The sequence below is a fragment of the Pelobates fuscus genome, chromosome 4 (genome assembly GCF_036172605.1).
Source record: "Pelobates fuscus isolate aPelFus1 chromosome 4, aPelFus1.pri, whole genome shotgun sequence".
Classification (NCBI taxonomy): Eukaryota; Metazoa; Chordata; class Amphibia; order Anura; family Pelobatidae; genus Pelobates; species Pelobates fuscus.
In genome coordinates, this window is record NC_086320.1 from 389008448 (window position 1) to 389019985 (window position 11538).

The 11538-nt window shown below is 45.5% G+C and overlaps 2 protein-coding genes across 5 annotated transcripts in view; both read right to left on the reverse strand.

Moving 5' to 3' along the window:
* Positions 1-5106, reverse strand: part of LOC134609276 (protein HEG-like) — a 385710-nt gene extending 380604 nt beyond the window's left edge. The window contains exon 1 of one of the 4 annotated variants that reach the window (XM_063452931.1): positions 4718-5106. In XM_063452931.1, the coding sequence (XP_063309001.1) occupies positions 4718-4811 (94 nt within the window). In that variant the 5' untranslated portion in view covers positions 4812-5106. The remainder of the gene's footprint in view (positions 1-4717) is intronic. The other 3 variants (XM_063452928.1, XM_063452927.1, XM_063452929.1) reach the window with 3 other exon arrangements.
* A 960-nt stretch (positions 5107-6066) lies between these two features.
* Positions 6067-10939, reverse strand: LOC134609507 (zinc finger protein ZFP2-like). The gene is made up of 6 exons (XM_063453167.1): positions 10886-10939; positions 10400-10526; positions 9852-9983; positions 7297-8142; positions 6773-7221; positions 6067-6462 (listed from the first exon to the last, which is right to left on the reverse strand). Exons 1-6 carry the CDS (start codon positions 10937-10939, stop codon positions 6199-6201), a joined length of 1872 nt encoding a protein of 623 aa, XP_063309237.1. The 3' UTR covers positions 6067-6198.
* Between the last annotated feature and the right edge of the window lie 599 nt (positions 10940-11538).

Below are 11538 nucleotides of genomic sequence, written 5' to 3' on the forward strand. Positions count from 1 at the left end.
ATCTACCGAACATCCATTCGTTTAAATATAACAAATAATATAAAAGTTATGGGTTTTAATGTAAATTGTCAGTTCTGCTGCACGGAGGGATAATCCACTTAACTGTATATTCTAGTGAGAGTATCCCTCTCGTGCAGCAGTGCATGATGGGAGAAATGTTCAGGTTATTCAGTTCCCCATGTAGTCCCCTACGGTACAACCCCTGAAATGTCAGTAGGGAAACCCCTTGCATGGGGAATCCCATAAATACGGTGACCTGTGATTAAAAGCTCAGTTGACCTCCAGCCTATGTGTCGTCTAGTTCTTGGGAGGGAAGGATTCTTATAACGCTACCTGGATTATTGCATGCTGTATCTGCCTACTTGGATTATTACCTGCTTTTCCTGTCTACCAGCGGAGACCCTGTGGATTATACTACCTATCCGCTACTGAAGAGCAGTTACCTTAGAATGTACACAGGAGAATGTCTTAATAAAGTATGTGTTAATGTGAAATAGACATGTGCAATTCGTTTTGAATGTAAATTCGGACAATTTTAGCAATTCGGACATTCGGTAATGTCCAAATTACTGAATTTTGGAAGTACCGAATAGAGCCGAATTGCCAAAGTGTCGAATTACCGAAGTGCCAAACTGAATTGAAGAATTTCAGAAGTGCCGAAGTGCTTTGGATTTCTGAAAAGTGGCAAAACAAGAGAGGGAGGGAAAATTACGTGAATGATGACAGGAATCTAGAACAAAGAGCTAATTCCTGGCACTGGGAGCCCTACAGATGTGTAAGTGGTTGTGGTGGCAGTCGGGGCACCTAACCCTACCCCTAGATGTGGATGTGGTGGTTATGGAGCCCTACAGATGTGTAACTGGTAGTGGTGGAAAAAGAGGGATGCTTACGAATGTCCGAATTGCCGAAGTCCCGAACTAAACCGAAGTGCCCAATTTATTTACTTACCCGAATTTCCGAACTGAATCAAATTTTTTGCCCATGCACATCCCTAATGTGAAATGCATAGACTGTTGTGTATGTATTGCGAGATTTGTCTAGCAGACAACGCTGAAGGCTGCCTCTATATGAGTGGATAATGACGAATTGGATTTTACCTAGTACTTTTGACGAGTTACATTTTTGATGATTGCTGATCTTTAGGAATGATTTGATTAATTAGTGGTGGCATGAAGCCAGGAGACCCTTGGTGTATCTCCCTCTGACGTTAAATGATATTGTGGGAGGTTGTCAGACAATACGCAGAGATCAGAGCCTAGCTGTATGAAAAGCCCAACAATGCTCTACACTGTCTAATCTGCCTTGGGCGGCAATAAAAGAAGAGCCGTATGATATAAATGGATCCTCCCTGAAGGAGCCGTGTGACATTAATGGATCCTCCCTGAAGGAGCCGTGTGACATTATTAATGGATCCTCCCTAGAAGAGCCGTGTGATATAAATGGATCCTCCATGGAGGAGCCGTGTGACATTAATGGATCCTCCCTGGAGGAGCCGTGTGACATTAATGGATCCTCCATGAAGGAGCCGTGTGACATTAATGGATCCTCCCTGAAGGAGCCATGTGACATTAATGGATCCTCCCTGAAGGAGCCGTGTGACATTAATGGATCCTCCCTGAAGGAGCCGTGTGACATTATTAATGGATCCTCCCTAGAAGAGCCGTGTGATATAAATGGATCCTCCATGAAGGAGCCATGTGACATTAATGGATCCTCCATGAAGGAGCCGTGTGACATTAATGGATCCTCCCTAGAAGAGCCGTGTGATATAAATGGATCCTCCCTGAAGGAGCCATGTGACATTAATGGATCCTCCCTGAAGGAGCCGTGTGACATTATTAATGGATCCTCCCTAGAAGAGCCGTGTGATATAAATGGATCCTCCATGAAGGAGCCATGTGCCATTAATGGATCCTCCATGAAGGAGCCGTGTGACATTAATGGATCCTCCCTGAAGGAGCCGTGTGACATTAATGGATCCTCCCTGAAGGAGCCGTGTGACATTATTAATGGATCCTCCCTAGAAGAGCCGTGTGATATAAATGGATCCTCCATGAAGGAGCCATGTGACATTAATGGATCCTCCATGAAGGAGCCGTGTGACATTAATGGATCCTCCCTAGAAGAGCCGTGTGATATAAATGGATCCTCCCTGAAGGAGCCATGTGACATTAATGGATCCTCCCTGAAGGAGCCGTGTGACATTATTAATGGATCCTCCCTAGAAGAGCCGTGTGATATAAATGGATCCTCCATGAAGGAGCCATGTGCCATTAATGGATCCTCCATGAAGGAGCCGTGTGACATTAATGGATCCTCCCTGAAGGAGCCGTGTGACATTAATGGATCCTCCCTGAAGGAACCGTGTGACATTAATGGATCCTCCCTGAAGGAGCCGTGTGACATTAATGGATCCTCCATGAAGGAACCGTGTGACATTAATGGATCCTCCATGAAGGAGCCGTGTGACATTAATGGATCTTCCCTGAAGGAGCCGTGTGACATTAATGGATCCTCCATGAAGGGGCCGTGTGACATTAATGGATCCTCCCTGAAGGAGCCGTGTGACATTAATGGATCCTCCCTGAAGGAGCCGTGTGACATTATTAATGGATCCTCCCTAGAAGAGCCGTGTGATATAAATGGATCCTCCCTGAAGGAGCCGTGTGACATTAATGGATCCTCCCTGAAGGAGCCGTGTGACATTAATGGATCCTCCATGAAGGGGCCGTGTGACATTAATGGATCCTCCCTGAAGGAGCCGTGTGACATTAATGGTTCCTCCCTGAAGGAGCCATGTGACATTAATGGATCCTCCCTGAAGGAGCCGTGTGACATTAATGGATCTTCCCTGAAGGAGCCGTGTGACATTAATGGATCCTCCATGAAGGAGCCGTGTGACATTAATGGATCCTCCCTGAAGGAGCCGTGTGACATTAATGGATCCTCCATGAAGGAGCCGTGTGACATTATTAATGGATCCTCCCTAAAGGAGCCATGTGACAATAATGGATCCTCCATGAAGGGGCCGTGTGACATTAATGGATCCTCCCTGAAGGAGCCGTGTGACATTAATGGTTCCTCCCTGAAGGAGCCGTGTGACATTAATGGATCCTCCCTGAAGGAGCCGTGTGACATTAATGGATCTTCCCTGAAGGAGCCGTGTGACATTAATGGATCCTCCATGAAGGATCCGTGTGACATTAATGGATCCTCCATGAAGGAACCGTGTGACATTAATGGATCCTCCATGAAGGAGCCGTGTGACATTAATGGATCCTCCATGAAGGAGCCGTGGGACATTAATAGATCCTCCCTGAAGGAGCCGTGTGACATTAATGGATCCTCCATGAAGGAGCCGTGTGACATTAATGGATCCTCCCTGAAGGAGCCGTGTGACATTAATGGATCCTCCATGAAGGAGCCGTGTGACATTAATGGATCCTCCCTGAAGGAGCCGTGTGACATTAATGGATCCTCCCTGAAGGAGCCGTGTGACATTAATGGATCCTCCCTGAAGGAGCCGTAAAATTTAAATCTGGGCCAGTAAATCTTGGAGGCAGACGGGTGGCTGGTGTAGTTCCACCCATATATTTAATTGTAAATATCACAGCTTTCTCCAAAAGAAGCCAGATACATTTGCTCTTTAATTAAGTTACACTTCTAAAACCCATACTTAGATTGCCTGGCCCGCAGAAAGTGGCAAGGGAGAGAGAGAGAGAGAGAGTGAGAGAGTGAGACAGAGTGAGAGAGAGAGAGAGAGAGAGAGAGACCCAAATCACTCACATTCATCATGAGAAACAACTGTCTATTAATTGGGATCTAATTAAACATCGAAAAATTATTTTTGGATAAAATTAAACTGGACACTGGACTGGTACTTCAGTAAACAGACTCACCAATAGCTGGAGCAGTTTGCAGTAACAAGAACTCACTAATCACTGGGCCAGTTCTGTAGGTTCTGCATTAATATGGACTCACTAATCACTGGGCCAGTTCTGTAGGTTCTGCAGTAACAAGAACTCACTAATCACTGGGCCAGTTCTGTAGGTTCTGCATTAATATGGACTCACTAATCACTGGGCCAGTTCTGTTGGGTCTGCAGTAACATGGACTCACTAATCACTGGGCCAGTTCTGTAGGTTCTGCATTAATATGGACTCACTAATCACTGGGCCAGTTCTGTAGGTTCTGTATTAATATGGACTCACTAATCACTGGGCCAGTTCTGTAGGGTCTGCATTAATATGGACTCACTAATCACTGGGCCAGTTCTGTTGGGTCTGCATTAATATGGACTCACTAATCACTGGGCCAGTTCTGTTGGGTCTGCATTAATATGGACTCACTAATCACTGGGCCAGTTCTGTTGGGTCTGCAGTAACATGGACTCACTAATCACTGGGCCAGTTCTGTAGGTTCTGCAGTAACATGGACTCACTAATCACTGGGCCAGTTCTGTAGGTTCTGCAGTAACATGGACTCACTAATCACTGGGCCAGTTCTGTAGGTTCTGCAGTAACATGGACTCACTAATCACTGGGCCAGTTCTGTAGGTTCTGCAGTAACATGGACTCACTAATCACTGGGCCAGTTCTGTTGGTTCTACAGTAACATGGACTCACTAATCACTGGGCCAGTTCTGTAGGTTCTGCAGTAACATGGACTCACTAATCACTGGGCCAGTTCTGTTGGGTCTGCAGTAACAAGGACTCACCTTTCTGGGCAAGGAGGAGCTGGCTGAGGCATAGCAGATAAGTGATGATAAGTTGAGGGCACCAGCAAAGTCTACTGGCTGCTCCAAGGAACATCTTGTGGAAAGATCCCTAAAGATCGTTTGGGATAAAATAATGTAGCTATCAAGAGTTCATTGTTCTCCACGTTTAAGGGTCCCTGATGAATGAAGAAAGGAATGTCCTTCTAATAAACAGATTACACACTGTGTCTTCCCGTGCAGTTTCAGTGTCAAGGGAAGCGTTCGCAGAGAGACAGGACAAGAAGACCAGAGTCCAAATCTCTCTATTTGTCTGGGAGGAGCCACCGGACATTCCCCTGTAATGTACTGAGAGGGTTTTGATCTGACAATTTTACTGAGAGAATACAGATAATCAGTGACTGCAAGATCAATAGCCAGAGGAATGCCAACCTTATTTCAGGGAACACATATTAGAATATATTATATAACGCGGTATCCCATCCCGTAATACATACATTATATAACGCGGTATCCATTCCGGTAATATGTACATTATATAACGCGGTATCCCATCCCGTAATACATACATTATATAACGGGGTATCCCATCAGGCAATACATAGGTTATATAACGCGGTATCCCATCGGGCAATACATACATTATATAACGCGGTATCCCATCGGGCAATACATACATTATATAACGCGGTATCCCATCGGGCAATACATACATTATATAACGTGGTATCCCATCGGGCAATACATACATTACATAATGCGGCATTATTAATACGGCTCAGTCAGTCAAGGGAAATCTGTCTACATAATGAGACTCCCATTCCCAGGAGTCTACTCAGAGCGCAGCACTAAGCGCATACAAGCAGGGGAGATCTGTCAACGTACTGAGTTGAGATGTGCATTTTGTAAGGTGTACTCAATCTGATCTCTGAATAGGTGGTAAATATTATCTATAGGCGGGCATCAGCAGTAGAGATAAAATGGATACATACATATTCATCAACCCTTGGGTGACTTTTACCTGCCAATGTCTGCCAATATTAAACCATTTACTAATATCTCCGGGAGGGCAGAGTACACTCAATGTGCTCTAATCATGTCAAAAACGCCTCTCCCCCCAGCCCCCCATTAAAAGTTAGAGGGGGGCAAAGGAGACTGGCGCTAAGTTATAACAGGGAAACTTGCTAGTGCTAGAGGCCTTTGGACCAGGATAAGTTTACTTTAATGATGGTTCAATAGAGTGGATTCTGCCAAAATCAGAAGAGAGGTTCAGCTAATAATATTCCTGGCTTAACTTTAGGAAATTTTGGTGATCAAAGAAAGAACATATAACTAAATGTAAACAAAGAATACATGTGAGAACAGGTTGTCGTTTAATTAATAAACACAAACTTTCCCCATAGGTGAGCTTTGCTCACTGAGCGATAACCCAATTTTGTGGGGTCACCGGTCATGAGATTGAGAATGTCTGTGGAGCTCAGAGATTACAGCAAATCGTTTCCTGCACATGTATGAGCTTTCATGCTGTGGATTTTACTGTGCCTCTTCAGGATGGAGGAATCGTTGAATCGTTTGCCGCAGTCTTGGCACTGAAAAGGCCGCTCCCCTGTGTGGGTCCTATGATGTCTGCGCAGCTTGGCCGGGGCCTTAAAGCCTTTCCCACACTCGGAGCACTCAAATAACCTCTTTGCTTTGTGTGTTCCCTGGTGCTTGCAGAGGTGGGTATTACCTGTAAACCCTTTCCCACACTACGAGCGTTTAAAGAGCTCATCGATGGAGTGAGTCTTCTTGTGCGTTAAAAGATGGATCATCTCCAGGAAGCTCTTCCCACACTCACAGCGATATGTCTCCTCTGTACTTTTCAGATGAATTAGTAAGCGAGCATTATAGGCAAATGCTTAGCCGCACTCGTTACATGTGTATGGTTTAACGTTATCAACCTTTTCTTGTTTTATGCATTTTGTTTTTTCCCCCATACATCCATTGTGGTCTCTTCACAATGATCTCATGTGTTATTAACCCTGTGTCCTGTAACACGCACACACTGCTTGCACTCACTTCCCCAGTAACACAAGGCTCTTTTGGAGAGGTTGGCTCAGACTTCAGAAGCACGCTTTCATTACCCTCACCTTTAATATGGGGTAACTTCGGCAAGTGTTTACCCTGGCGAGTTATTGGTATAAAGGTCTGATTGCTTGGTCTGAGACTACTTGCAGGAGAAGTCCTGACCTGAGCTTCCATATCAAGGCAATTTTGATTTGCATCAGGTTTTTGGAAGTGGTAATTAAACAAATCATTCCCATGCTCAAGCCATGTTTTCTTTTCCACCAAAGTGTGGCACTTTACCAGCTTGGAATTTTGTAATATATTAGCTGCACACTTACTACTGCCATTGGAGTCTTCCACAGGACAAGCTCCCACCAGCTCAGAGTTTTGTAACAAATCTACCGTGAATTCAGTGCTTTCATTGCGTGTTTGGTCCAAGTTGGGAGTAATAGGCCCAGGTCCTGTAAGCACTCATTACGAGCATCAATGACGTGTTTCATTTCTAGCGAACATTCCCCATCCACAAAATATTCAACTGTTCTCTTTCTCGAGGGATTTCTGTTTGTGGATTTTAATGTGTTTGTTGTATGTGGACGGCTCATAGAACAATTCTCCACAGGTGCTGCAGCTTAAAGCACTACCTGCAATGTGCACTTTATAATGACGATTTAGTACAGAGGAGTCATTGAAAGATTTCCCACATGCGTTACATACAAACGGCCTCTCGCCAGTGTGAATCCGCTGATGTCTAAGCAGCTTGGCATGCTCAATGAAAGCTTTACCACAGTCGTTGCACTGATACGGCCTCTCTCCTGTGTGAGAACGCTCATGTACGACCAGTGATGACTTACGCATGAAACTCTTCCCACATTCAGAGCACCGAAACGCTTTTAACCCAGAGTGGGACCTTTGGTGAAGAAGGAAGTTGGATTTATAAGTGAAGTATTTGCCACAATCAGAGCATGTGCATGGCTTGGCAGTGGCATGAACACCGAAATGCCGAACTAGTGATTGCCAAATACTGAAGGTATTGCCACACTTGGTACAGATGTAAAGTTTCTCCCCAGAATCCGGTTTCTCGCTATTGATGCTGACAGTATTGTCCTCCTTAAGCTCATACTTATTCCCAGTTTTTCTCTTCTCTTTGATTCTCTTGCTTCTATGAGCAGGTTTGGTTTTGCAATTTCCTCTTTCTTTCAGTCCTGTTTCAATCGTGTATTCCTCCACCAGGAGTTGGGTTGTCCTCTTGAGAGATGTGCTTGTTTGTGGCATAGGCTGGGTGGATCTAAGATTGAAGGAGTCACCATTGGGATAAAACCCACAGATAGGAAGACGTTGATTGTTGTCCTTAATTTCATCCAAAGATAATTGGAGCAACAGATCTGGAATAAGATAAAAACTGTATCAAATTCCAAACATAGACCCAAAACTCAGCTCACAAAGAGGGAATGGCTCACTTCATTGGACAGATTGCAAGTTACCAACAATAAGCACTGCATACAGAACATAGCAAAGCAGACTGGGCAGGGGCCGCACACAGAGCAGACTGGACATTGCTCCTTTTTTACTTTATAAACAACATTCTCAGTTACATCCGGAACTTTGGAGATACTCACACGTTCTGCCAGGCTGACCCTGCATATGGGATGTGGCGGGATACCGCTACTAAGTACCATGCCCACTGATTATGCATGTTTTCCCCTTGTATTTTGTGTTCCCAACGCGTATTCTCACGAGTTTCCCCATGTATCTATATGTAATTGTGTTGGATTTGTGTGTTTAACCTGCTCCCTGTTTGGGAAAGCTCAGATGAACGGGGACCAACCCAATACTCCATTTAGAATGTTCACACCTCGCTAACAAGGTGTGAAAACCGCAGACCGCAAGGGAAACAAGCGTTGCGTGCTTCCCCTGGGTGGCCGCTGGTTTGTAAAACCGAACACCCACCAGGGGGAGCATTCATATCCCGAAGCGGCCTGCGCGTCCCTGTGTCAGGGATCGTCCAACCCACTCCCAACGGAGCTATAATCATTGGTTCTCCCTCCGCCCCTTTGCCCGGGAGCTACAAAGTTCTCTCTCCGGTGGATACCTGCGTGGGGATAGTTACCAGAGAGAGGGAGGCGCGCGCCAGCAGGGAATCCCTGGAGCTGTGAGTCGGTCCCACGGCTGCAGAGTCCCGCTGGCCGCATGGAAGTCTGTGCTTACAATTGGGAGTGGGCGTGCCCATTAACTGGGTTTGCGACATTCTCTTGATTGGTCGCTGCTGGGCGCAGGCGACCAATCAGAGAAGAAGAGCCCGTTCAAATGGGGTTTTGCACCCTTTCTCCTGATTGGGTGGAGGAACCCCTCTCCTCCTCCAGCACCAATTGGTGCAACCGAGTTTAGCGCCCTGTCTTTAAATTGGGCGTAGAAACTCTTCTCCTCCCCTGAGCACTGATCGCGCCCTTTCAGCCGATTGGTTGTTGCTTGGTTTAGGCGCGAAGTTTGATTCGCCGGAATAAACTAAGCAACTCAATGGAACTAATTTCGGGGAGGTACAGAGCCTCGAGCCCCAGACTTTAGACGCCGATATCTCGGGCTCCGTACATCCGATAGCCCCGCTATTGGCAGGGAACCCAGAAGGGACCCGGGGCTATCTAGTGATATAGGTTTGATCCACGTGACTCCTTCCCGGGGCGCCGAGCCCCAAATTTTACCCCCTGTATGGAATGTTTTTTCATGTGTATCCTATTGGTATCTCCCAGAGTGGGAGATGGCTATCTGTAACCCAACCCCCTCCTGCCTGGGATGTGTTGTACTGAGTGGAGACCCCCTGTGGGGGTCTGTGCATAAAATCTGTGTTTTAGCCTCCAGAACGGTGTCTCGTCTGGTTACTGGAGGGAAGGAAGATTTAACCCCTGTGTCTGCTGTTCCAGCTTGCTGGGAGCGCATAGAGCTAGGTCCCCTAACCATGTAAGAGTTCCTGATCGGCTGAAGGAAGGGAATTAGTGGGGGTAACCAGTCGGGTTACCAGGTGTCCCGCTACATGGGAAACATTCACAAAATCTTTATCAAACAAACCAAAGTTTAATGCAATCTCTGGTATATTGACCTGGAGTTTGGGGTGCCTGTCCGTACTCTCTGTCTGGTTGGCCCAGAGTTCGAGCAAAGTTTTTATTATCTGTGTCCGACTCCACTCCGTGACAAACATTCCAGATAATCTCCGGCTTCACTGCAGCGGGGTCTGGGGAGGGGAACAAATAACCAACACTCAGTGGGATCTACTAAATGGCATATTTTCATTAGACACAAGCACATGGGCAGATAACGAAAATATATAGTTAATTGTGGAAGCGTTGTTATACACACAGTCCAGTATTTCAACATAACAGAGGGCATGCTGTAAGACTAGATCTGTAATGGACAAACTGCACTGATACTAGATTGATGTCGAGGGAATACCATTCAGTGTATTAAAATCCATTCAATATGAAAGAAACCACATTCAAGGTTAGAAATTCAGTGCTAAAAATCCACAAGTGATTATAGTGTTGAGCTTTTGATGGGTGCAATGGTGAGCAGTTACAGGGTTAATCACAAAGCTCCAATCTGCTTGCAAAGTGGCTGAACATTGGATTTAAGAGTTCTTTAGGTTTTTACCGAGAGAGTGCAGGATCCGGTAATTCTCCAACATCACCTCAACGTACAGATCCTTCTGCCATTGCTCTAACCAAGCCCACTCATGCTCAGAAAAACATATGGCCACGTCGTCAAATGTCACAGAGTCCTAGAACAGAACAAGACTATGTTAATTGCCTCCATGAATGCAGATTGTATTGGTTCACACAGACAAATTCCAATTATCTACCCACCGGCCCATCAGTAATTAATAAACCCTCAGATGGAATATCTACCCACAGGATCATCAGTAATCAATAAACCCTCAGATGGAATATCGACCCACCGGCCATCAGTAATCAATAAACCCTCAGATGGAATATCTACCCACCAGCCATCAGTAATCAATAAACCCCCAGATGGAATATCTACCCACCGGCCCATCAGTAATCAATAAACCCCCAGATGGAATATCTACCCACCGGATCATTAGTAATCAATAAACCCCCAGATGGAATATCTACCCACCGGATCATCAGTAATCAATAAACCCCCAGATGGAATATCTACCCACTGGCCCATCAGTAATCAATAAACCCCCAGATGGAATATCTACCCACTGGCCCATCAGTAATCAATAAACCCTCAGATGGAATATCTACCCACCGGCCCATCAGTAATCAATAAACCCCCAGATGGAATATCTACCCACCAGCCCATCAGTAACCAATAAACCCCCAGATGGAATATCTACCCACCAGCCCATCAGTAACCAATAAACCCCCAGATGGAATATCTACCCACCAGCCCATCAGTAATCAATAAACCCTCAGATGGAATATCTACCCACCGGATCATCAGTAATCAATAAAGCCCCAGATGGAATATCTACCCACCGGATCATCAGTAATCAATAAACCCTCAGATGGAATATCTACCCACCGGATCATCAGTAATCAATAAACCCTCAGATGGAATATCTACCCACCGGATCATCAGTAATCAATAAACCCCCAGATGGAATATCTACCCACCAGCCCATCAGTAATCAATAAACCCTCAGATGGAATATCTACCCACTAGCTCATCAGTAATCAATAAACCCTCAGATGGAATATCTACCCACCGGATCATCAGTAATCAATAAACCCCCAGATGGAATATCTACCCACCAGCCCATC